A 27,742-nucleotide genomic window follows, 5' to 3' on the forward strand; every position below is an offset into this window, starting at 1 on the left:
TTAAAATTACAGACCACGTGCATTAAATATATAAATTAAAATCAATAATATCAATAAAAATGTTTTAACTATTAGAGCATATAGACAATAAATATCTTAGCGGGGAAGGTGATTATGGTATTTGAGTCAAAAAGCTAAGACCACTGTTACACACAAAAACAGTGTCATACAAGGACTACTTCGAAATATTAGTTTATTCAATGCAAAATACAACATATGGTTCAGTTAAGAGTTTTCTGTCAAGAGCTGTAAATTCACACATACTAAAATGGAACATTCAAACTCTCTTAAGTTATTAAAAGGTTTTACACACGCCGTTCAGTGCCATAGTCTTAAAGGGATAGTTCTCTCCGTTCACGCACCATCATGCGTTACCAAACCTGTATGACGGTGTAATACAACATTTTGACAACATTCCCAAAACAGTTTTGGAGACCATTGACCTCCAATGTATGACAATTTATTTTTCAGAAGAATGTCAGTCATACACAGGTAAGTAAATTATGACCATTTTTGTTTAGGTGTGAACTATCCCTGTAAGTATTTAGTACACCCACTGCTAAAAATGAAGCAGTGTGTGTGGTTTACATTTTTTCTTGTAAATTGGTTTTTTTCTCTTCCACTGTGATAAAACCTTTCTGAGTCAGACAGAAGACTTCAAACTGAGGATTAACTGGAGTGTGAAGCTGTTTGGATCACTGAAAAGCTACCATTCGCCACATTTACATTCAGATTCATGACAGCTATGAGTCCTAGCTGTCATATTACAAGCTCTCAATATCGCCTTCAAGTCTTGTGCCTTTTTCAAAAAATGGTGATCACACTGACAGTAACATAGCTTCTTGTGTAGCTAACATTGATCCTAATTTCCTTTCACATCATTGGCTTCAGAACAAACACAAAAACATACTCGTGCAATGCTAGCAGCTATCTGAGCTATTAGCTATCTGAGCGCTAGAGTGTGGACCTGATAGATCTCCTCAGGAAAGTTCTGCTGTTGCTCCTCACAGATGATGCTGAGTCCAGCCTTGGCAACTAGGTGATGTAGTAGATTCAGGTCCCGACACACACTGCTGTCTACATCATCAGGTATTATACCCTCAAACGCAACATTATCCTTCACCACAATCAGGCCATTCGGACGCAGACCACTCTGGCAACGCCTCAGGAATTCCACCAGGTGGTCGTCGGTTAAGTGACCTACAGATACATGAAGAAAAACATAATGAAGCAAAACATAATGGAAGATTCATCTACTTATATTAATTCCATTATTATATTATATCCATAAATATATTATTCCATTTTATAAAATTGTTCTTATGATAGACGGTGTAGCCAGTTAAATCCATTTACCAATCACCCACTGAATCCATATGACATCATAACGTTCTGGCTGGGGCTGAAAATCTTGCAGGCCACAGCAGAAGTAGTTCTCCACCCGCTTGCCCTCGTCACCTAGGTATGTACGAGCTTTATCCAGGAACTCCTGCGTCACGTCCACTAGGTCCACTGTACGGAAGAGCGGCAGGAGCAGCCGCTTGGTGATACGGCCAATTCCAGCACCACAGTCCAGAGAACAGCCCATCCCAGTCTTACCCTGGCCTTCCTTTGAGTAAAAAAGGAAACCAGACGATAGTGTGTTTCTCATGGACTTTCATGGGTTTGATGGAGCTTAGTAACTGTGGGCAAGATTACTGTCTTGCTGCATTTTCTACTGCAGAAGTCATTAAAAGTGGCATTTTCCGTTGAATTTGGGGAAATCACTTGTTCATAGCCAACAGCTGAAAGTTTGTAAATTTTGCCAATAAACCTGATTTGCAATGGGGAGTTGAATAATTTTGATTACAACTGTGTGTGTGGGTATATATATATATATATATATAAACCTAAACTTATGAACAGTTGTGTATTAAAATGTAGAATTACTCACACCAAGGAATTTTTGAAGAAACTTTTTGGAGCCATTAATGTCAATGCTGGAAATGCTGCCATAACCTCCCAGCATTCCATCCACAGTTGGCGGGACATCCTTCCAGTAATGTTCTGCCTTCGAGTAAAAGGTTGTCTGGTCTTCTATCAAGCAGTCTTCCATCTTTGTGCAACTCCTGACCACAGAGATCAAAAAGAAAGTAGTTTTACCAGAGTCAGAGTTCTTCTTCAGCATTTTTGATGCATTTTTATAGATCTGTACTTGTATACTTCTAATTGAATATATACAATTAAAAGTACATTGAATTATTTAATGTTCCTATCTTCATTATTTCATATTTAAATCAATTTCATAGCAATTATAGTTTCTGTGTAAAATCATATGCTGCATGAAAGTCACAGTCTGTAAATGCATCTTACTGCTTCAGATGAAGCTTCTGTGCAGTGTAAAAATGCATTAGTATCTAAATGCATAAATTAATTGGTTGCAAACGCCATTCTTATAAAACTGTTATACTGAATTGCTATTCGTCAAGTTTTTTGTATAGTGCTTTTCACAATACAGAAAAAAATTATTAATGCCCCAGCCCCAATGAGATAGGCGAATGGGCAGATTCTCATTTGGCAAGGTACATTTTACGATAAATATACACAAATGTCAAATATTATTCATAGTAAGTAAACCTATTCATGCATTCACTGTCAGTAAGACAATGCTTGAGTTGTTAGTTCATGAAATTATTATAATTCAATGAAATGGTGAGAAGCCAAATCTTAAGCCTGTAATGAGATCCAGGGGTGCCACTAGCAATTTTGGGCCTATGAAAAAATATGAGATAACTATTACATTACTACTATACTGTTAGTACTAATACAATTCTGATTTTATTGTGATCTCTGGGTGGCCCAAAAGTGCGTGGGCCCTTAGAATCGCCCTAACTTCCCCTTAGCGGAGCCCCTGGTGAGACCTAACGTGCTGAAGCTGTCAGATTTAGACACCTGAATCCAAATGTGTCTCTGCTGTCTGAACTCAGCTGTCAGGAAGCATCACTTCACCGTAGACTGACAGACAAATGACTTGTCAAATAAGAAATAATCTCCAAACAAAAATGGAAACATGAATAAATACATACAGAGGACCTACAGAACATACCAACAATACCCACAAAATATTTTTAGTCTAAAGACTAAAAAAATGGCATATTTACGAAGTAATAAATGGTAATTGAATAAAAAGTAGTCTGTTACTGTTACAGTCTCATTACTTATTTAGGCTTACGTTACTGGGTTTGTTACTTGGACAAAAAAAAGATCATACATGTGGCCTGCTATCGTGCTGTCGTTAAACGTGTCTTTTCCTTTTGCTATATTTAGGGGTGACAAAAAGTTACACGTGTTGACACACGACCAGCTCTAAACCACAGGTATGTACTTGTTCATGCTTCCAACAGTTCTTGACACGTTTCTGTCTAAGACAGTAAACACTACCGTACCTTTGCTTCCGTGCCCTCGCTGCCGCTGACTGTCGTTTCTTACAATCGGTCATGTCACTACCGAACAACCCTAGTAGAACCATAAACAGAATAGTAGAACTGACCCATGAAAGCTCCCCAAAGCAGAAACGCTGAACACCGTACGTCATTTCCTTATTTGACCAACGTGTTTCCCCTCAGCGAATTTGTTTAATTTGTCTCCATCTTGTGGCCCCATGTAAACTTGCGTACATGGCTAAGAAACTGTCATTATTAAATGTGTTTCATTATTATTTTAAATTGTCAAAAATGTAATGGTGTTATGAGAACTTGTGTTTTTACACAAGGTTAAGGCTGCATAGAGTAGTTCTCACCCTTTTGGACTCAGTCAAATACCATTCCTAGATTTAAGGTAAGATATTTTCATCCAGTATTTCTGCTAAAATTATGCTAAATCTGCTTTAATCTTGTTTGAATATAAACTGAAACTAGGAGTATAAAACAGAAACAATAGTTACAGTATGTAGGCTAAAAGTCTGTGTGTGTGTGTGTGTGTGGGGGGGGGGTTTAAAAAAAACTGTATTTTATGTACTGTTTTTAGAATTTTAATTATGTTCTATGTATTCTAATTGTATTGCCAGTAACTGATTGTTAATAATATATTAATTTGAATAAGTTTACTGAGGCCCCGGGTGACCCATTGCATATGAGGAGGCTATATGCATTCCCTCAATAAATATAAGAAATTCTGAATATATATGAAAATGAAAGGGTTATACAATTATTTTCATTTCTAGGGACCTAAAGCAGCATTATAGAAAAAAAAAAGGTAGAGGTATAAGGTATATACACTTTGAGTAATAGTAATTGACTACACTTTAAGTAGTATGCAGTCTTTTGTCCTATAGACACCAAAAGCACAACTTTCTTATATTTAAGTTAGTAGGTGTTTCTTTTCCTAGGGTGTGTCTTAAAGTAGGCATGCTATTTTCACTATTCATCACATTTTAATCTTAATATTGTCTATTTGGTTTACTCTTATAAACATCTTTTCACTCTCATTTCCCATGTCTTTCTAATAAATGTTTATCTGAACTGTAAGTTCATCCTAACGATCTTGTATTTATTTTGTATTCTGTCCAGCCTCTTGTTTTCCACTGTTGCCGTTTCTTTCTTCTCATCCCGTCTCTTATTTTCACTCCCCTTATTACATGACAGCATGCTTTCTGTCTCGACTACTTAAGCTCGTCTCTCCTCCCCCACAAGCCCAACGTTTCACTGCTCTCCTCTCACTCCCCTGGGCAACTCCTCTCTTCCTCTTTCTCCCTCCCGGCTCTGTCTGCTCATCCTTTTTCTTGTCTCTCGTTCTCAGCAGAGCTGGCAGGGTATACATATGATGACTCAGTACACTGCCTGTCTGCATCGGACAGCCTGAAGTCAGTCGATATTTAATCTGATCTGCTCTCTTTCACCCTATCTTCTTCTGTCTACTCACTCTCTGGCTCCTGACACCTTTTACATTCTCATTAGAATTACAAAGAGGCTGGAGAAACGGAGCGGAAATCAACACTTTTGAAATGTCCTGAGTCAGCAGAGCTGGCCGGCTCTTCTCCTTACCTGTCTCCGCCTATGGGTTCTTTCTCTCTCTCTCTCTCTCTCTCTCTCTCTCTCTCTCTCTCTCTCTCTCTCTCTCTCTCTCTCTCTCTCTGTGTGTGTGTGTGTGTGCCCTCTTCACGTTTCTCCTTTTAGATTAACCTCTTTTCCACAGCTAAATATGTTTGAGAGTATAGTCACCTAGTTTTGACTCACTTTTTTGAAGAGTTTAAATATTAATAATCAAATGTCAAAATAAACATTTTTAATGTATCAGTGTTATACTAGCAATATTTATGTATTTATTTTATAGTATTTGGTGATATTTGAATTAGCCTTATTTTCATATTTTCAGTTAAGTTTTACTAATGTTGTTATAATATTGTTTCTATTAATTTATGTATTATTTTTTGCAATTAATTTATTTCTATTATTTCTATATTTATTGTTATTTAAATGTTAATAATTTAAGTACTTTATCTTATTTATTTTAGTTGTATGCCAATCTAATATTTTTAATATCTAATTCTCTGGTTTCTCCAGGATGTGGAGTGATTTTCAGCTGAGGAGGGTGGTTGAAGGGAAAGGTGAGTAGTTCTTATCTCATTCTATTCACATGTAGACCCTGACTCAGACACAAGGACACATGCTTCAATCAATAAATCTACTGTACTTACACATATAGAGCGAACTCAGCCTCGTGCATTCAAGGAGTTCAGTTCATTCATGCGAAAAAGGACATAGGCATCCCTGGAAAAAAGAAATGGACAGTATAAGGGCACTTAAAGGAGGGAGGGCGTTTTCACATCTATAGCTCCTAAACGCCGGCGATATGTTATGCCCTAAATTAATACATGATTAACTAACTGTATTTTTCTATGTACATTTCTGAAATGCATTTTCTGTAAAGCTGCTTCGAAACAATATGTATTGTGAAAAGCACTATACAAATAAATTTGAATTGAATTGAACTTATGAACATGTGTGCACATACACTGAAACCAAACACAGTAATGAATTGCAGTCGAAGTGAGTGTTAAACTCACTATACTGTTTGAACATTGTTATATGTATAAGCTACCAAAAAAATTACATGATACATCTTGTGCTACTTGCAGATGAACCAAACAATGTATCCAACAGAAGTTTCCTTGAAGGTGGGGTAGGCAATTTTGGAGTGGCTAGCAATAGCAAGTTAGCTCCCTTCAGAGTGTCTCCAAAGCCACACCTTCTTCAAAACACATGGACACGCACGAGATACGCCGTTAAATTACCACGTCTCAAAGAACAAAACATTACAATAATAATGAATGTAAACAACGATAATTGCAATATTGTAATACCGTGCTACTGACAAGACAACCGCACAGGAATGCAAATAACCGCAGCAACCGCAGTATTCGCGTTTTCTTTTTTCACAAGGCTATACCCTTCTTGTTTTGAAATTCGTGCATGTGTATTGAATGTTAAATTAGTTAATAATGATAACAAGACTGTTAATCATGGTGATTTGTACAGAGGGTTCGGGGATCTGCACTTAAGCCTAAACAGACAGTGAATGAGAGAGATCGACTGAGCGCGTGCGATTACCTGCGTCTGTCTTTGAGGTCAAGTCATATTCGTGAAACGGTTGCTGTGTCTAAGGAAAGAATCTGCGAGTCACGCATTGAATCAATGCCATTGGTCTCTATTAAGTGAAGCATCAGCTTCAGCGTTACCCATGCGACACATTGCTGGTCAGCCTTGAAAAGTGGAGCTCAAAGTTAAAAAAGAATTAACACCTTGTTTCATTAGTATCTATATTTGAATGAATCAGCATTTTTGAACGTGTTCGTTTAATTAACGGTTTAATGACTCACTCAAAGTCAGTCCGTTACCGTAATGTAACAGCGCTTCGTGACAGCCTAATGCGCGCATCCTTCAATGCTGTTTAGTTTTGGTTACATTGGTTACTGAAAATGTCCTCGTTTTTGTGCATGCTGACCACATCATGACATTTATTTATATAGCAACAAATAAATCAAAATAAATAAATGGCGATAATACCACATATCACGCTATTGAGCCACTCAAAACTACTGCAAGGGAAAATCCTTCACCGCGACAGCCCTAGTACTGACTTGTACCACCTGACTGCTGCAGATTGATTTCGGCGTTGATAGTGTTGCACGAGAAACGCATGAAACGTGAACAGCTCCAGGAGGAACATCACGGTTTCCGTCACTAAATTACGGTTACGCCATGGCGGAACCATAAAAGGCAGCTGCTGTTTGTTTGCGGCGCTCAGTGACTGTCCACAACTCTGCACAGCTTTATGGAACGCACTGATAACGCGTGTGAAGTCTGCGCGAACAGGTGCGCCGTGCTATGGAAATACATATGTTGACAGGCAGGTAGGACACTGTATATCATTGCATTCAGACCTAAAAAAATTTGGTCCTGATACTTCCACATAAGATATATGTACATTTATTAATATTTAGACCACTTCTATTATTCATTGCTATTAGGATGTTGAAGGGGTGGATTGGAATCCACTGCTGCTTCAATGTATATGTAATGAGTGATTATAATCAAGGTATTAATCAATATTTTTCCTTCTAAATATCAAATGAGTTGAATGACTTCTCTGGAGATTTTACTTTGTTATAGAAGTTACCAGTGTGATTACTGAAATGTTCTTTTCATGTATTCTTTAATGTATGTATTTGATATCTGAATGCAGTAACAGTGCTTGCTTATTTATTGTGTTTGAGAAAGGTCTTCAACGTGTTAAAACATATAGGGGTCATTGAAGCCAATAGTTTAAGGGACCATTTCTTTGTTAAAGCCTTACTTTCCAGTTAGACTAAAGTGTAGCTCTCTTTGAGAGAAAGAATGCATTATATTGATGTTTTGAGAATACTCTCCTGTTTATAGTTAGAGCCTGGCCAAATCCAACCTTGGAAAAGCTGTGTGTCGGTGTGTGTGTTAGTCTTCTTGGTTACAGGTTGAGAAACCACTGGCATTATTGGAGATTGACTGAGTTGTTGTTCGGGACATGCTGGCACCCAGCAACCCAAATCTGTGACCTGGAAGGTCATGACGTGCCTAACTTCAGGGTCAGCTGCATAATCAATGTAGATATGTTTCAGTCTGTATATGTGTGGAAAATTTACTATGTTTATCTATTTCTTAGCCAATGAGAATCATTCAACCTGTAAGCAATGACGTAGCTTAGACCTGGGGAGTGGTATAACTGCTGTGATCTTTGTAACAGTCTTGAAGCTGACTTCTGCTGATGAAACTGCAAACTATCTTTAGTACGGTAAAACTTTTCTTCCATTTATTATAATTCTGACTCCAGGTCTTCTTTCAAACATCTGGTCCTTGGGTCCTAAACTGTTACCCCTTACAGTGTGAAGAGAGTATCAACCAGAATAACAAAAAGTGTTTATGAAAAAGATTGCCTGCCCTACCTTTAAAGTCTGCTTAGGTCATTACAGGACAATCTTGGTTTGTATCATATTATTGTGATTACAATTCATATGAATACAAAAGTGGCATAAAATAATGAAATATTCTTAAGTTATTACAATAATAAGTATTTGAATGTACAGATGAGTATAATAACTGTAATATAAACATTCCCCTGAATAAGTGTTCAAAACCTTTGTGCATTAATTCCAGTAGCCTCGTGATGGCACTGTTGTACTGTAAGCTCAGTGGGACAGCTTGAGGTTAAAATCATTCCCTCATTCACTCAGGCAGTCACCAGAGAATCTGTAGTTCTCTCAAGCAATAAACACAATGCCCCATAGTGGTCAGAGCTCAGATCACAGTGGGTGACAACAGCTAAGGGTGGAATTTTAGATATGTGTTGCCCTATTTCCCCTACTACCCTGAAGTAAATGTTTTATTGAAGACAACCATAGAGATGTACAAAATTCAAATGAATGTAATTGTTCAAATATTAACACTTAATTTAAAGTAGATATTCTGTAGTACCCTTGGAAATTGTGCTCAATATATTGAAAATATGAGTGAGAATGCTACGGATCCACTTACTCCACAGTTCTTATAGATAACTGTGAGGACTCATGCTAAACCCAACAGTTAAAATAGCATATAACTTTAATATAAAATAGCATATCTATATAACTTTATAATGCGCAGCTGTATAGCTTAAAGCCATTTTATTCAGCAAATGGCTATTTGTATGTAATTATATATACATTTACAATGCATGCTAAAATACAATAACAAAGATCTGCTATAATAATTAACTATGTGTATGACAGCATTGTTAACATGACACAAGCTTGTGAGCGGATATGTGTCTGTTTGTTGAATTTGTCCGTTTATGTACTTAATTACAGATAAATATGAGACAGACAGTTGCATTCCTGTCTGCCATTTGCAACACATTCATATGGTTGTGCTTGTGCATGTGTGTAAGCAAATGTTTGTGTTTCTACACACAGAAGGGTCAGGAGGTTTTATGCCGTATTCAAGCGGAACCATATGGCCTGAATGTCTGTCAGAGCCAAAAGGCAAAAACAAACAAATTACTAACTAACAAATGTTAAAAATCTCTAACAGTGTTTAAAAACGAATTACATATTACCTAATCAGAAGCACATTTTAGCCAAACAAACATTTTGTTTCACAAAAGCAAAAGATTTTGAAGGGGGTGTGTGTGAGTGTGTGTGTTTGTGACACATGTGGTTCTTTGATGTTTGGGATTACAGTCGGATTACATCATGGTAGTTTGGATGGGAGCACCTGTATTATGATAGAAAATACAAGGTAAAATACACAGATGAAAAGAGGGGCTGGACTGAGGTCTCTCCTGAAAAAGAAGAAAACAATAAGACAAGCTTGTTTTCAGACATAGCCCTGAAGAGTGTAAGGTTTATGCAAATCTGTGTATGTATAGGTGTGAATGTGTGTTTGTACCTTTAAATTAATATGCACTGAATGTCCCTGTATGATTTCAGTATTACGTTTGTTTGGAAGTAACCATGAGGAGGTAGCTATTATATACACAGCTATCTGGAATACTTAATTCTGATCATTCATGGCATATTTTATATAAAATATTTCCGAATGACAGCATTCAAAATGTATGAATTCATGTCTAATATTCATTTTATATTATAACTTGAAAACGAACTAACTAAAAATAAAATAAAGCTAAAATATTACAACATTAAAATATAAAAATAAAATCAAAATCTTAATACCACAATAATATATATAGTACTTAAATAACACTAATACATTGTAAACACATTTTATTTTTTAACATTATATTAATAATAATAATATAAAAAATATAGTATATTAATAACATGGGTTTGATTCTGAGGGAATGCATGAACCGACAGATGATAGTTATAATTATATGATTAATTTAATAATGTTTGTTAAATAAAATGTTTAAAATAAAAACAGTGTAGTATTTTAATATTATTTATATAGCCTACTATCAGAATGTATATTTGTGTAATTGTATATATGTGCATCATTATAGTAAAATGCAGCAGTATATAGCAGTCAACACCAGGCTCTTAATCGAAGCCAGAGCTCTGCAGTGCGTCGAGCTGAATGCGTAATGACTGAATGACAATCAGGTTTGGGTGAGAGCAGGATTAGTTCTGTCTTTGAAGGTCCGAGGTCTGATGTGGTTTCTGGTTTCACAGTGCAGCGGTGCCTTGCATATTGAGAACAGAGGCTGTGCGAGTGTGTGTGTGTGTGTGTGTGTGTGCGCGCGCATGGAACAAAACAGGATAGAATGTTACACAACCCACGCCTTTAACTCCATGCTATGCTTGCCATGCTAACTTCCTTCTCTCTTTCTACCTTTTCTCCTCTGATTTTTCCTCTCTGTCTCTGTTTTCCCCCATGTGAGCCTCTGACACCCCCATCACCGCCAACAACTCTCTCTGTATATATATTTCTGAGATCAGCCGCGGCTGGGTAGATTGAAGTGGACAGCGGTGCAGAGCACACGCTCACTACTGCCTCCCCTGACCTAGAAACAGAGAGAGAGAGAATACTAAAAGGTTACCGAGAGGATAAAAGTGTCTTGTGTGGGTGGCTTTACTTAGGGACAATCCCCTACAAGTGAGCTAAATCTGACAAAAGCTTCCATTTGGAGACATTTAAGATTCATAACTATAACTATAATCATATATAACTCACATAAGATGAGTGCAATGAATATAATGTTCTAAACTTAATATATGCATTATTATAACAATATTTTATTAACAATGTACTGTGTAAGACAATTCATCCAGGTTATGAGTTACTAAACTAGTTAGTTGAACAGGAGCTCCACACCTGGTCTGGAAGAGAATTTACACTCCTATTCCTCTGCGAGACTACGTCTGCCTGGCACATAGTTAAAAATGCATAAGCCATTTTCTTATTAATATTTCACACAAGTAAGCTCCCTATCACCAGTGCTGCTGTAACCATGCAAGCAGTACAGAGAGAAGGGAAGAGAGGGAGAGAAAGAAAGAAAGTGAGAGACTAAAAGAGTATAAAAGAGAGAAGAAGAAAGGGTGAATGTGGTGAATAAAAAGAAAATAGGATGGAACCCTGTTTTCCAGTGTAACCAGACTATTGTTTTTTAAACCATTTCTATGTAGAATCGTGTTAAGCAATGAAGCAAGGCTATGTATAAATAAGAATGTTTTGGGGGATTTAAAGCTCAAATGTTTAATGAAACTGTTTATTTATACGTGAATTGTGCTTCTCACTTATGTAACAATATGAGTATGTATCAAGTAAATGACCAACTCTTGTGAAAGTACAGCAGAAGTGTTTATATATACATATATATAACCAAGTATATTTTCTCTTTGCATTGAAGTGAATCAGTTTCAATGACCGCTGTAAGCCTATAGTGTAGAGTAGCACCATCTAGTGGTAGTATGGCCAAACTGTATTTAGGATGAAGAAAAGACATCAACCCCACCATTAAAAAGGACTTCATTTTATAATTGTGAATTGGTAAGATTATTTTTTTACGTTTTGAAGGAAGCCTCTTTTGCTCACCAAGGCTGCATTTATTTGATCAAAATTACAGTAAAACAGCAATAACTGTAATTTGTTCCCTTGATGGTAAAGCTGAATTTTCAGCATCATTGCTCGTCTTCAGTGTCACATGATCCTTCAGAAATCATTCTATGATCTGATCTGGTGTTTAAGAAACATCAGAAAACACCAAACTTTTGAATGGTGGTGTATATATCCATAAAATTAGTAAACTTACATAGGCTACTGTATGAAGCAGCATAATCAAAGCATAATTAAAAGTTAAAAGCATTAACCACTGCCATTTCATCTCTATCATTCTGCATTTCTTCAGCAAACTGTATTATGTCCTATATTTTAGTGATACAAGCCAAACAAACAACTATTTTGTGAGCCAGTGTCTGGCCGACCCTTTATATTTTAGTAAATGAAACATTCCACTCAGGAAAGACATTTGTTTTTATAGTGATAATTTTTTATTAAAATGATGATCAATTTCTCTACAACCAAGTAGGCTATGGGAAAAAGGTGTGACAATTCTTTAAAAATGTTAAAATGATCTTCAATGTCCTCTAGCTACCATCTCTGGTATAGTTTGTGGTTCTCTGTGGCTTTTTCTTTGTCATTGCAAGTTGATTTGCTGATACTTTCATTCTAGAATTTATCAGCCATAACAATAACTTTACACACTTGCTGCTGCCATCATCTTCACGCAACCATCTTCTCAATTTAGCTCGCTAGCTAAGCTGGAGAAATGCCCAAACCAAATTGCGCTCTCAACGATGCAAGTGAAGTGTTTTGCTGTCACTGTAAACCTGAATTTTCTGTCAGCCATCAAAAGTGACCGCTGAAAAAAGCATTGCAGATCATATTTGGACCGCGTCACACAAGAGTGATATGTGGAATTACATTTCATTGTTTATGTTGTCATATTTTGTTTTAGAAATGATTGAATGAAATTGTCTTTAATTGTAAGTTCACATGCAAATGCCATAAACAATGCGTTTGTATTTATTTAAGGAACAAGTTTGAAGAAACTGATGGCATTGGTACAAAAGATAACGTGTTGAAAATGACAAGTAACTGTTGTGCTCGTGGATCCTCAGTTTTATTTTGCATTGCAAAAGCACCTTTACACTCATTGCAAAGACACACACACACACAAGAACAATTACACCAAGAGATAATTTTGTGCAGTTCTAGGACAACAAACAATTTAACTTGTAAACTCATTTTGAGTTGGACATGATGAAATTGCTCAGTGAGTAAATCAACAACCATTTTGACTGATTCAGTGAGCGATTATTAGACTGAATTAAACGGATAACTCATGGGAACAAACTGGCGGCAGTGTTTGTTGCCGTGGGCAAGCAGTAATAACACAATATAAGGACATGTTGTCTGTTTATCGTCTTGTTTATTTCATAACACCCAGGATTTCTTTGCAATCACTTTCAGTTCAGACCAGAAGTGTCGCCTCTCATCAGGACTGAGGAAAACATAAAATCCCCATATTTTTATACTCTTTTTTAAAAAATACTGTTATGGATGTATACATAACTTGTCTTTACTTGCAGTATAGAGTCTTTTACAGTGTGCTTGCACAATAACAAGCTGCTACATCGCTAACAAGTGATAGAAGACAATTTCATGTTTTGTTTTTTTCAACATTGTAGGTTAATATCCACGTCCACCAGTGCTCTTTTTGTTTTCTGTCTTATAAATAAATCCAGTTACGGGTGTGAGAAACCACTGCAGACGCTTCAGTGTGCGAGTGAACGTTCTGAAGGAATCAAACTGAATTGGAAACAAAGAGTGATTCTAGTTCCGATTCGAAACAGCTGATAAGAACACACACGTGACATGATTGCTGAAATATTAGGGAAGACAATTCTCAGGTGGGTATTTGGTCAAATTCATTGGCAAACAAGCGTTTATCATTACTAATATTTAACTGGGGCACAGAAGTATTTGACTGCAACTTGAGCCCCAGTAAAAAGGGTCTACTTGCATTTTCTTCTTTTTTTTATAGATTATAAATATATGGATATGAATTATCTTTGCCTGCAGTACTGTCATTCACAAGCTGCACATGTAAAAGAAGATTTGCTTCATTGCTGACAAGTTATTTTTTTCCAGATAAAATCTTAAACATTAATTTTTTTATCACGGAAATCTGCTCACCATACTTGCATTTGAGACTATTCATATGATGGAAATCATTATAACGCACACATTCAAACAGCGTGCAAGGCTGCAGCAGTAGCAGTGACATGTCTTGAGATCCTGTTGCAGAACTCAGGCCTGTGTGTCTAAGTATGTGTGTGTTTGTGTGCGTGCAGAGGATCGATCCAGCCATCGCTAGCACCAGGGCCCTGAGAGACATGAGGCGGGTAGAGCGAGAGGGGGATGGATGAAGAGAGAGAGAGAGAGAGCAGCAGCACAGCTATTCAAGCTAACTCGTTATGTCCAGGGCTTATTGGAAAACAGTCCGACTGAGGCTCGCCACTGAAATTAGTTATTGATCTTGCCTTCCCATCCCCAACCTGCCTCTCTCTTGCCCTCCTCCTCCCCCTCCGCTTTGGGACCGCAAAAGCCTCTTCTGCTGATTCCTACTCTTTTTCATTTGTTCCCCTCTTCCTCATCCGTTCCCCGGCTCTCTCTTTCAGCAGACACCCCTTTTTCGTTCCACACATACATCCGTGTTTTACGTTTTCAGCCCTTTGTTGCCTAGAAGCAGCCTTCCGTGGTTTTGATCAGTTCTCTCTCTCTCGTCAGTGGCTCTCTGATTGGTTAACCTTCTGCCGATGTCTCTCTCTCTTCTTATACCATAACTTCTTCTATCTCTTTGCCTACCTATCATTCTTTTTAATTCTGTTTTCTTTCCCATCCACTGCCTTCCGTCAACCTTGTCGTGCTATCGTTCTCCCTTGTTGTTCTTTTCTCATCCACGAGTGACTTTCTTTTCCATTGCTCTCTTTTTATTTCTCGTCTTCGCCTCCTTTCTCTCAGCTGCATCAATTCTGCAGTCAGCTGCACACACTAGTTATAATTTAAAGGAAAGAGAGCGAGAAAGAGAGAGAGAGGAATGGAGAGAGAGCTGAGGGATAAATGCAGATGTAATTGGTGCAGTGAGGGGAAAGGAAATTAAGAATGTGTCATAATGGTTACGCCATAATCCTAGAAAATAGACATACACACAAAACAAAAACATGCATTCACATATTAGCACACACAACAACTACAAGCAGAAACACTTGATGCCGTTGTGACTAATATATGATCAAGATTTAGGTAAAAAATATGATTATTGAAATTGCAATGCAGCAAAAAATAATGTTAAAAGTTTCAGTAAAGACTTCTGTGTAAATAAGATGCCGTTGTCATGACACTCAGTGTGTGCCTTGTGTTCTGTCAGCTGTAAATACGCATTAATATGTAAAGAAAGAGTGTCAAAGTGGCTATAACTCATCAAACAGATGCAAGAAAAGTCAGTAAGATTTTTTATAACGTTTTTGGGTAACACTTTACAATAAGGTTCGTTAGTTAACATTAGTTAACTCATAGCTGCCAACTTTTGAGTTTAGCGTGGAGTGAGATCGGGGGGGGGGGGGGGGGGGGGGGGGGGGTTGGGGGGTTATGCAAAAACTTGTGATTGTCAAAACATTTGGTAACTTATTTTTATTAAGTTTACTGACAACATGTTACAATGTTTAGCTGCATGGTTACAATTGCTGGCAGGTTACTGTATTTATTATTGCTTAACATCTTGATTCGATATCGATTCATTTAGATAATTATTAGTTACAGTAGATACATGTTAACAAATAAATCACTAATGCTGAAAACATAGAGAGCCCTATTTTTTATTAAAGGTTAAAAATAACAACTTAAATAAAATAATGCGTTCTTTATTATAATAACAACTTTATAATATTTTAATGATATAAGTAAAAATATATGTAGCCTAATATAGTGGACATATTTAACAAAACTCTCTAGCTAATTTTTCCAGCCTATAAATGGTCATTAAATTGCTTTCCTGATGTATATGTAACTTATGTGACATTGTTCTAGCCGACCTGTTTTGCAGTCCATTTACATTTACCATTTACCTGTTTTATTGACTTCTTACCGCGGTTGAAAAACACTGATTGATCCGAGGCATACATTTCGGTAAGTTCGGGTTTATTTACTAATATCTCTCAGCTGAGCTCAGATTCTCATCACCAGTCGTCGCGGTTTTCCCCGCCGTCTTTCTTGTATCTCTTCTTCTGTTACTAAGTACGGGGTGCAGCGCATAGGGTTCAGTGACGCTCATCAGCGCCATCTATGGTCGGGGAGTTTTTTCTTTTTTGCGTGAGAAATGTGATGTGTGGCGTGAGTGCGTGTGAAAACAGGCAAAACCGTGTGTCACACGGCGAAAGCGTGAGAGTTGGCAGCTCTGGTTAACTACATTAGTTAACATGAACTAATAATGAATTCCACGTATACAGCATTTATTAATCTTTGTCAATGTTAATTTCAACATTTACTAATACTTTATTAAAATATTGTGCACATTAGTTCATGCACTGTGAACTAACATGAACTAACAATGAACAGCTGTATTTTGTATTAACTAACGTTAACAAAGATGAACAAATACAGTAACAAATGTATTGCTCATGGTTAGTTCATGTTAGTTATTACATTAACTAATGAACCTTATTGTAAAGTGTTACCCGTTTTTGAAAGAACCATTTCTTACATCTTACAATTATTTCTCGCAAAAATAATTGTAATTGGTCTTCCTTGGATATACAATAATCAACATATGCACATGTCTACATAATCAACATAATATGCAAATATTACAATGATCGTCATTGGATATTTTCAAATTTGAATCTTACATTTTCTAAAAGTTTACAAAAAACACAAATCGAAGGCTGATATAATCTACAAAACAAAGCTTAAATAGAGTCTGTACGAGTGCAAGCCTCTGACCTTCCTCCTGAGCAGTGCCTGGATTTATCCGCTGCAGTTAATGTAATCTAACTGTCTCCTGAGTTATGAAATCATATTATCAGCATATTGAGGTACATAGCAATGTATGCTAGATAAAAACATGTTAAAGAGCAGTCAACTCATCTTTAAATTGTACATAAGTTATACAACACATTCTGACTTGTGTCTAACATGCCATGAATACAAGTTTAAAGGGACAGTTTGTTCATTAATGAAAACTATTCATTTAAAGAGTCTAAATCAATGGCAGTTAAAAATACCAGTGCTAAATGTAAAATCTCTGTGATGAATAGAAAATTTGTTAATGCATCCAAAGACTGTATAAATCATAAAAGATTGGCTTGGATTGATGATCTTCAAATTGAAGTTACGGAAAATTAATGAAAAAAAAGAGTTTTCGATACCAGTTTTAAATTGATCCAATATAATTGGATAAATGACATAAATAACACCGAAAAGTTGAATAAATTATTTGAATCCAAATATTCTGGCTATCTGTGGAAAATGTACAACTCATAAGAGAACCCTATTTCATTATTGGGCAATGTGAGCACTTACAGTCCTTTTGGAAAGAAGTAGTTGGTGTAATATCTAAAAGGATTGGTAAAGAAATCGGTTTGCCCCCAAAATCTGTGATCTTCTTCCACCTGCCTTATCTTTGAAAACACATGAACAGAAGTTTGTAAACCTGTGTTTATTGCAAGCGAAACACCTGATTGCCATACACTGAAAAAGTATTTATGGTTCATCTTTATCATTCCGGATCAAATAATTGTTTTCTTGTATAGCAATGTAAAGACTTACTCAATCCAAAAAACAACAAAAATTTTACAAGATCTGGGACTCCTTCCTTCATTTAGTACATAATGGACCGACTCTTGAGTAATACCAATAATGTGATCATGCCAAAGTCTATATATATATATATATATATAGACTTTGGCATGATCACATTATTGGTGTTGCTTGATTAAATTTTTTCATGAAAATCTTGCATTGTGAATAATAATAAAAAGATGTTCACACACCAAAAAGTCTAAATCACATAAAACAGTTTCAGAGAACGTTTTGTGGCACTATGTTGAAGCTCTGGAGCTTTATTGCCTACTGTTTCTCTTTTTCATTTTCTTTCCTTTAGCAGGACAGAGAGAGGGCCCCACATTACTTAATTTCATGCCTTCGGTCACATGAGCATTAACATGTGGAGAGAACATTGAACTGACATTCTTAAAGTCCCTGTAAAGTCAAAATTAAGTATGTGTTCTGAGTTTGTCATATCACAGAAAAATGTGTTATTAGCCACCCAGCCAAATTTGAATGATAAAAAAAGCCGGCAAGTACATAAAATAAGCTATTAAAATCTTGAAAAAATGAGCAGTGGTCTCTGCTCTCAAACGCTGGGGGCGTGTCCGCCGGCAGCGCTGAAACCTGTCTGACTGACATCCAACTTCTCGAGTGACTTTATGCATGAAAGACTCTGTCTCTTTTGTGGTCGGAAGGGACTGCTTTGTGAACGGATAGTAGTTTAAATTACTTGGCTAAGGAATCATATTGATCATATAAATAAACAAAAAAATCACGTTAGAGTGTTGCAGAATTTAGTAGCCTACTTAGCCTACTGTGGACTACCTACTATAATTATAACATAAGCACACAAGGCAGCCTACCCTCATTGGTGGGCACGCACTGCCGAGGATGGCACCGGTGTCGGCGCGACGGGAGGATGACGGCCGAGGCGGGAGATAGTCGGTTCGGCCACATTCACCAGTAACAGCGGATTATCAGAGCGTCCCAGTTGTCTCCGACGAAAGTTTATAAAACTATCCCGTGTAAAATGATCACTACAGAGGCGGGTTTTGGTGGTGATCCTCAGCTCTCCATCAAGGTGGCTCTTCACAAAATTAATCCACCTCTTCTTGATGTGATCGTTTTTAGGAAATGTAAATAAGGACCGATCTGTTTCGTAGGATACATGATCGCATCCAGGTAGTAGTACGCATTTCCGTGACGAAGGCATAGCTAACTAGCAAACTGTAGGCTGTAGTAATAATAATACTGACAGTAACTCGCGATTGAGCGCCAAACTGATGCGAATGTGCTCTATTTATATTGTTAGAGAGCGGCCAGGCTCAGGGGCTCCAGTGCGTCATCAAGTAGGGGCGTGTCCAGGAGCTCAGGGGCTCCAGTGCGTCATCGAGCCCCCGTTTTAGCCCCGCCCAAAAAATCCGGAAAATAGCAATGGTGAAAAACTGTTTAACGGTCTAACTCCACAATTCAGTACTTCGCAGTTCACAGTCTTTGTAATATGTTTTAGCAATACATTTCTAACATTTATAATGTGTTTAGAATTTTTTTTTAGAATTGCCTTTACAGGGACTTTAAGGTAGCTTTTACAGGTCAGGGTAAAGTTTCTGACTCAAGTTCCCAGGCTGCATTGCTTTCTCATATCAAGTAGACGCCACCAGGAAGGCAGCTTGAAAAGAACTTGGCCTCTGATTGGGCCTTTAATTAAAGTGTCAATGATTTGTGCTCAAATTACAATTGGCTAACAAAAATGAACTGATATGTACACTTAAGTGATTCAGTCAGGGAACGAGGAAGATTCTGTGCTTGGCAACAATGTTGTTGGCTCATTTATCCTGCTGTTGCCTTTTGGCCACCAAATGTTCTCTGGGAAAACATTTGTCTGTTCATGTTTGTCAGGGATCAGATTTAGGCTGCACAAATGAAAGGACCATTTTTACATCTACTGCTAATTCTCTTCTTCCTGTTTAATTGTGACCCCTAAACCGTTTTCAGGGTTATTATCATTTAGAACTTATTTTTTAGTTTTCAGTTTATTTATTTCACCCTATGGCTTTTAGTTTAGATTTTTATTGTTGGAATTTTCATGTTTAATGAAGGTGGGATATAACATTTGAATGTATCATTCAAAGCTTTGGGATCAGTACGATTTTTAGCTTGTTTTATTTATGAAAATGTTTCAATTAGTGTTTAGTTTTCTTCCATTAACAAAAATGTTTTTAGTTTTTGCTAACACTGACAGCTTTACAATTTCACCAAGAGACTACTGAAGCAGAAGTTATATTTTGTAGTCAAACAGGAAGCAGTAACCTCAGCTCAATTAACCCACAGCCCTCCCACTCTTAGCGCTCCGTACGCTCTTGCTCTCTTCTGATCTCACTAGGCTGGGAAACAGAGCTCCAGGAGGAGAAAACTAAGGAATGGGAATAGTAAAGGGGGTTGGTGGAGAACACGGGAACAAAGCAGGAATTTAAAAGGAACCCCTCATCCTCCCCCTCCTCCCTTCGAACCCCCTCTGCACCCCCTGGCCAAATGCCTCCCAGCCCCCGCCTTTTCATGCGCCTGTCAGGGCTCTGCAGTGCGGGGGTAGCTGTACAGCTTGGCTTCAGGGGGAGTGTGGTATGATAAGGGTCTTCATGCCGTGCATGGTTGTGGGATGTGGCAGGGAGGGTGTATTAGGGTCATCGCGAGAGCAAGATTGTGAGGTGAAAGGAATGTTTACTTTATTGGGATCCCCCACTTGCTCTCCCAAATGGAAAAAAATGCTTCCTGGAACCTACCACATATCACCTGGCTCTGGTTTAGCCTCTTTTTGTGTAGGCTGTGTGTGTGTGTGTGTGTGTGTGTGTGTGTGTGTGTGTGTGTGTGTGTGTGTGTGTGTGTGTGTGTGTGTGTGTGTGTGGTTGTGTGTGTTGTTAAGTCCATTAGACCTTTAAATTCTAGTATGGTAGTCCAATAACCCACGTTCCAGAGAGGAGAGCTGGTCTCATGGCTAACCAAGAGTAAAGATTAACCGTAACACATGCAACTCTATAAAACAAATGACTTGTGAGCACCTCCTGGAGGAATTACCTCTCTGTTTTATGAGAGAAATTGTATTCGTCCTTCTCAACAGATGAGATGACTGGTGATCTATGGAAACGAGAGCTCTTCACTCTCTTCCATGTGAGAAATGACCTCCAGAATTCAATAAAAGACTGTGTTTTCTACAATACAGGAATAGCAGCCATTCATAGTGCAAATATATCAATGGTGAAATCAATTTGCTGGTCTTGATGTGTTATGTTGTACTGTGCTTGCGAACCTTTGTGGCTTTTAGAATGGACAGTTCACCCAAAAACGAAAAACATTTACTCATCCTAGTGTCAATCAAACATGTATGACTTACTTTCTTCTCTGGAACACAAAGATATTTTCAAGAATGTTGGTAACCTAACAGATTTGGTTCCCATTGACTTCCATTATATTTTTGACCATACAATAGAAGTCAATGGGAACCGTTACTTCAAAATATCCTCTTTTGTGTTAGTCAAACAGGTTTGGAATAACATGAGGATAAATTATGACAAATATATATATATATATATATATTTTTTTTTTTTTTGGTGGACTATCCCTTTAAATTTTTAGCACAATAATAAAAAAGGGTTAGAATCTTTTTCAATAAATATACATATAATGTCATATCTCCATCTGAGCTGGAGTCACCATAAGGATCATCTTCTGTTCTTCATGTCACCTATTGTTCTGAGATTAACCTTTCTCCTTCCACATAATATTGATGCAATCTGAAAATGTGAGTCAGGAAAACAGTCATCTCCTTCCATGAGTTCTCTTCTCCACCCACCATTTCCCCTTATTGCACAGAAACAGACAGGAAGTGCGTCATAACTAAAGGAAGTACTTCCAGGAAACGGAGCAGGAGCACAAAATAAAGAGGGCGGATATGAATATGGTGAAGAAATGGCAATCCTTTCTTTTGCTTATTTGTTTCATCAAAATGTGCAATAAATAAATCAAATTAGAATACAAATAATTAGGTCTAACTGAGTCTGAAGATTCTTAAATAGCTGAAACTCACTTCTAAAAATCAAAGTGGTGCTGTGTGTGACAAATAGGTTAAGGCTGTTGAGATCTCAGCTGTGCAGTTGTGGCAATTAGCCTGTGGTGGTGCTCTAGTTCCTATCCACTGTCATGTGATTAGCGTAGTAGCGACCATTAGCCATCAGGTGGCACTGTTAGTTAGGGCACTTCCCAGTATTCTTGACCCAGCACTTGCAAGCTACTCAGTGCTGCTAGCACAGGAAGAGATGAAGTGGACTATTTGGCCACAAAAAAAGTACATGGGGCTGAGTTCAATGACTGGAAATCACAGAGGAGATAGGGCAGGGAGCGGAGGTGAGTCAACCTCATCTGCCTCAGCAGGACTCTTGCCTACTCATGCTTTTATCAGCAAGTAGATCAGCGATACATTCACCGCCTCACTTTGTTGACGAAAAATCAAAGTTGTTCCCGTTTACGCACTGACAATAAAATTCCACAGTTTTGGGAACAAAGACAAGCGTTTCAATTCAACCTCAATTAATGTTGTTTAAACGAACATCTTATAAAATGTGAAGAGCCTTTTAACGGTTCCAAAAAGTTTAAAAGTCGCTATACATATTTGAAGCTACTCAAATACTAAAACCTCATGAACACAAGTTTTGCCAGCTCAACCTATAACAATGTTCTTCTACCACACTTTCCATCTGCCTTTGCATGGAGGCATAAAGAAGAGCTGGATGGTTGTGTACTGTAGGCAAAACTGTCTCTGTCAAAGTTATGTTTAATGTGAGCTCTAAACCCTTTTCAGCTCCAGAGCAGTGCAGCTCTTGTTTACCGGGAAGAGAATGACGTGGGCCATTACATAAGATTGAGTCTGCCTTTCACAAAAAGTGGTATGGAGCAATCTTTAAAACCAGTTCGCTGAATGTTAACTAGGCTACACCACACCAGGAAACAATATCACCTTCAGTTGGGTGTGTGACGTGCTAAATAGGTTGAATGACTCTTCAGGGTGTGGCAAGGCAGGTTTGTGTTTGTTCACATGTTTTGTGTACTGGCTGCTGGTAATTTAATCCAAAATGTTACTTTTTATTTAGTAATCTCATTTGAATTATAATTAACTAACTGTTAATTAACCAATTAACTGTGTTTGTGCTCTTTTTTTAACACTGTACCACATACAGAGCACAAACACAGTTAATTGGTTAATATTAAGATTGTGGTTGTACACAGATCTCATCGTTCATTTCTTTGGTGTTTTTGCCCCAAGAATGTCGTGGCCAAACTACGGATAATTTTGATTGGCTGTTTTATGAGCAGTGTTTATTTAAGCTGGCCCTGCCCAATTTAAATAATACATTTGACCTTACAGTCCGAGTGAATTTGACAGTACTGCGTTTGGAAAGTCAGGTGTATATTGACCCAAAAGAATGAAAAAAAGTTGCTTATCAGCATGGAAAAAATTACGACACCATTTATAAGGCTTTAGGGCTCAGAAGAACCATGATCGAGCCATAATGTCTGAATGGAGAATGTTTGGAAAAGTTGTACATTTTACACCGCCTACACCGGATGTTGATATCATTTTCCACATTAATATGCTACAAATTTAAAATGATTTTTATAACTCCAACTCTACCCAATTTCATTTTGAGCTATTAAATTTAACAAAGTTTAAAAAGATAAAAAAAGAAATGTGAAATTGTTGAACAAATACATAAAACATTGGCTAATGATGAAAAAGGCCATAATATCCAAATAGAGAATGTTTGGAATTGTTGTTGTCATGAGGCTGTCTACACTGGACGCGGCAAAGTGACCATTCTAAATCCATTTGTCCCTTATGTAAGAAGCAGCGCAGAAGTATGTGGAGTACGTCAGAAATATAACGTGGCTTGAGTTTATACTGATGGGGATTTGTTGCATCATGCCACATGTAGACAGTATCACTGATTATAATGGGTTCTATTGACTTTTGTGTTGCATTACGCCGCTTACATCCAGTGTAGACACGGCGTAACAAGGAGGATCTATCTTAGCCTAGAAAAAAGTTGTTTTGTGCTGTAGTCGTGCAGTTTGATATTAATAAGATCTCACATGGATACCATTTGAGAAGCATCGATCGTAAAGGACTATAAAAAGCATACAGTTTGCAGTTGGCTTTAAACACTTTTTATGTGTTTATTCATTTATGTGTTAATTCTTATTAACCCCCCATATTCTTGTTTTTCGGATGAGACGTTAAACCGAGGTCCTGACTGTGGTCTTAAAAATCCCAGGATGTCCTTCGGAAAAAAAGTAGGGGTTTAACCTGGCCAAATTTGTCCATTGGCTTCGGTCCATCATGGCCTCCTAATCATCCCCATATACTGATTGACTTCATCACTGTCTCCTCTCCACCAGTAAGCTGGTGTGTGGTGGGCGTTCTGGCGCAATATGGCCGCCGTCGCATCATCCAGGTGTATGCTGCACATTGGTGGAAATTGAAGAGATTCCCCCTTCCATATGTGAAGTGCTTTGAGTACACAGGAAAGTGCTATATAAATGTTAAAAAAAAATGTACTTCTTCAAAATAATTTTTATTCCAACTCTACCCAATTTCTTTTCGAGTTATTTAGTTCCACAAGTAAAAAAATAAATAGTAAACATTTCATACAACAGCAACAAAATAAGGAAAAATGGTTGAACGAAATACATGGCTAAAAATGGCTAAAGATTAAAAAATGTGTGTGCATTTTAGTCACTTTCACAGTTGTACAGTTATACACTGCCCCATTTTGTTCAATGTTCAACACTACTTCAGTATAAGTAAATGTGAAAAGTAATGCTGCGACCCTCCTTGCCAACTCAGAGATTATATTTTATTTTTACATTTAGGAATTATATTTCTAATACTTATTACTGATTTAGAAAATACCAGTTCTCTTATTTAACCCGATTGCAAGTCAAATTGTAACACTGAAGTGGAATGTTGATTTTTCTACATCAAAAAATATTTTTTTGTTTTGTCCTATGCATCCATATTATTTACACACAGATACTATCTGGAAGATGCTGCTCATGTATTATAGAGATTTCATTCTTACCCAATTTCTAAGTAGTTAAACTGACAGTGTTACAAGTCAACCTATGTTACAACAGTCTCCAGTCTCCCTGAAGAACTTATGACATTCAGTATAAGCAAAACAGAAAATCAGACACTTTTTCAGAGCGCTATAGCTAATGTGACTCACTAAAGTAAAATTGTCCTCTCTCTCTCCCCCTCCCTTCTGTTGAGTCAAACTGTAACATTTACTTCTCCATCTCAACTGGTTTGCCGTTTCTCGCTCTTTCGCCCTCCCTCGCTCTGATTGGAGATTAAATGGGCATCCTGCCAGTTTTTCATATTTCCTGGCAGCAAAGGGGCCAGCCAACTTCCTGGAGGGGAGGGGCTTACTGAAAGGTTACATTTGCACAATGTGCCTATGGAAAAACACAGAGCGGGGAGAGAACACAAGAGAGGGAGAAAGAGAGAGGGGAGGGGCGGCAGGGGAACAGAGAGAGGGAGGGGGAGCTTGAGAGAGCGTTAGGCAGCTTGGGCTAAACTAAACGACTCTACCATTCTGCTGTGCTCGGGTAATGGAAAAAGCCCTCCAGGGGAATATTCAGCATGCAAGAGTATCGAGTTGCTCTCCATCATTACAATGCTGCCTAACACCCCCCCACACACACACACACACACACTCCCCTTTCGGTCCCTCCCCCGCAATGGCCCCCTCCTCCTCCTAAAGCTTAATTTTTCCCTCCTTTTTCTCCCGTCCATGCGTCTGTGAAATGAAAAGGCTTTCTGGGAGGCTAGCTGAGGGCCACGGGAGGTTGTCTAAGCCTGGCCTATCTGAAGTCGATGTATAGGTGCTCATGTGCATGTATATGTTTGTGTGAGAGGCAGGAGCTGGTTGATTGGTTATGGGAATGGAGCTGTAGTTGTATTGGTTTATGTGTTGTAGATACATAATGAAAACAAACATCCCTTGTCATTATCTATTCATAGAAAGACAGAGAGAAACCGATGGAGATAGGAAGTGGTTGCTGTAAAGTCATTTAGTTAGTTAAACGCCTCAGTTAGGCATAAAGAAAAGGCCCGTTCACACCAAGACGAATGTTTGGTGTGATAAACATTTTAATTTGAATGAACAGCTGTTAATGCGTCTGTTCAGATTGACAAAAACATTCACATGGTGTCAATGTGATGGAATTTTTTTAAAGGAAAGGTTTTCAAATCTCGGTACCATCGAAGAAGAAAGAAAGAACTGAAGAAAACTGACCAACCCAATGAGATTTGCGCTTTTGGCCACATAACCAGGGGCCTCATTTATAACCGTTGCGTACGCACAAAACAGGCCCTGAAAGAGGCGTACGTCACTTCCGATGCATAAGTTGTGATTTATAAAAACAAACTTGACGGGAAAATGTGCGCACCTGCACGCAAACTCTGACCCATGCGTACGAACGTTTTGGAGATGGAGCAGTTTGGCGACACCGATGGTGAGCTGGAGTTAAATGTCTTTTTGGTCACTTTTAGACAGAAAATCTAAAGAAAATTATACGTATACAGAAAGATAATGTAAATATAATTTCACTCACCAAGCCTATCACTTGAAGCAAATATCAATCCCTTCTTGCATGTCTGCGCCAGCGAGCGGGTTGGGCCGTTAGTGAAACTGACGCATATATCCTATCTAACGGCAGATTAAGTAAAACTGTAAATCTTCATTATGAGACCTAATCATAAATACAGTGCATTTTCACAATAACAGTTTAAATAAATAAAAGAATGATTTAAACTATGCTTTACTTCTGATATAAAAACTCATTCTCATTAATAGAGTAGGCTAGATGAAATCATTACTGAGAAGTTACAAAAAAAAATTATATTCAATCAACAGAAATATTTGTAGTGGATGCGATGCTTTTGAACACTTTTCCTCTGGCATGCTGTGTTTTAATGTTTTAACTACAGAGATAATTGCTTATCATGATAATAGCAGAATGTCTGAGAAAATAGTTTCGTGCAAATAATGCACAACAAGGTCTATCTGTTTCCATTAAAAAATATGAATCAATTAAAAATACTATTTGGTCAGTGGAAAAGATTGAGAAAAACTTTCTCTGAAATGTATTTTACACTATTTGATTGATTTATTCAAAAACAAGGCAAGGATAGGCTACTAAATTATTTTTATGAATGTAATGTGACGGCACTTCCGTATTTCATATTTTCATAATGTCTTGTACCGTTAAACATGTTATCAAGTGGATGAATAATCATATGCAAATGATATGCAGATGAGGATCTGCATAGTAAAACTAGGCGTTGTAAGCTGGTTATTTCGGGGTGGAGATGCATGTGTGCACAAACTGGGATTTTTATAAAGTGAATTCTGCGCAGGTTCTGGCGTACGCACGGTTTTATAAGTCTGAATATTTTTTTGCGCACGCCATTTTTGGCCTTCGGGCGCACGTGAATTGATGAATTGCAGAAGAGGAATCATCTCTGTAGTAGTCAGGGTTGTTTGATAAACACTATTGAGATTACAAAAACCTGTCTGTTTGTGAACATTTAAATACTGTTTGACTTCCTTTCTTCACAGTGACAAAATGGAAAGTTGTGCAATACTTTCCTTGTGTACCACTGTTTTTCAGAATTTCCACCGACTGTCAGAGAGAGAACTTGCATTGGCAGTTTTTTTTCCGCATTGGTCTGAACAGCATTGCGAAAATCTGACAATTTTTAATGGCGAAAATTCTTGTTGTAAACAGGCCTAAAATGTATACCTCAAAAATGAAATAATTTAGGCCTACTCACCCTCATGTTGTTCCAA

General features: G+C 37.6%; 1 protein-coding gene across 4 annotated transcripts; it reads right to left on the reverse strand.

Moving 5' to 3' along the window:
- Positions 1 to 100: 100 nt before the first annotated feature.
- ntmt1 (N-terminal Xaa-Pro-Lys N-methyltransferase 1) lies at positions 101 to 27,742 on the reverse strand. Of its 4 annotated transcripts, none has more exons than XM_079606775.1 (5): positions 27,727 to 27,742; positions 5,675 to 5,747; positions 1,934 to 2,108; positions 1,357 to 1,609; positions 178 to 1,200 (listed from the first exon to the last, which is right to left on the reverse strand). In XM_079606775.1, exons 2-5 carry the CDS (start codon positions 5,701 to 5,703, stop codon positions 944 to 946), a joined length of 714 nt encoding a protein of 237 aa, XP_079462901.1. In that variant the 5' UTR covers positions 5,704 to 5,747; positions 27,727 to 27,742; the 3' UTR covers positions 178 to 943. The 4 variants fall into 4 exon arrangements, with proteins under 4 accessions (XP_079462899.1, XP_079462902.1, XP_079462901.1 ...); XM_079606774.1 differs by lacking the exon at positions 27,727 to 27,742 and adding an exon at positions 3,426 to 3,495 and having other exon boundaries at positions 5,675 to 5,713; XM_079606773.1 differs by lacking the exons at positions 5,675 to 5,747; positions 27,727 to 27,742 and adding an exon at positions 3,426 to 3,587 and having other exon boundaries at positions 101 to 1,200.

This window comes from Phoxinus phoxinus (assembly GCF_949152265.1).
Source record: "Phoxinus phoxinus genome assembly, chromosome: 3".
In the NCBI taxonomy this organism is placed as follows: domain Eukaryota; kingdom Metazoa; phylum Chordata; class Actinopteri; order Cypriniformes; family Leuciscidae; genus Phoxinus; species Phoxinus phoxinus.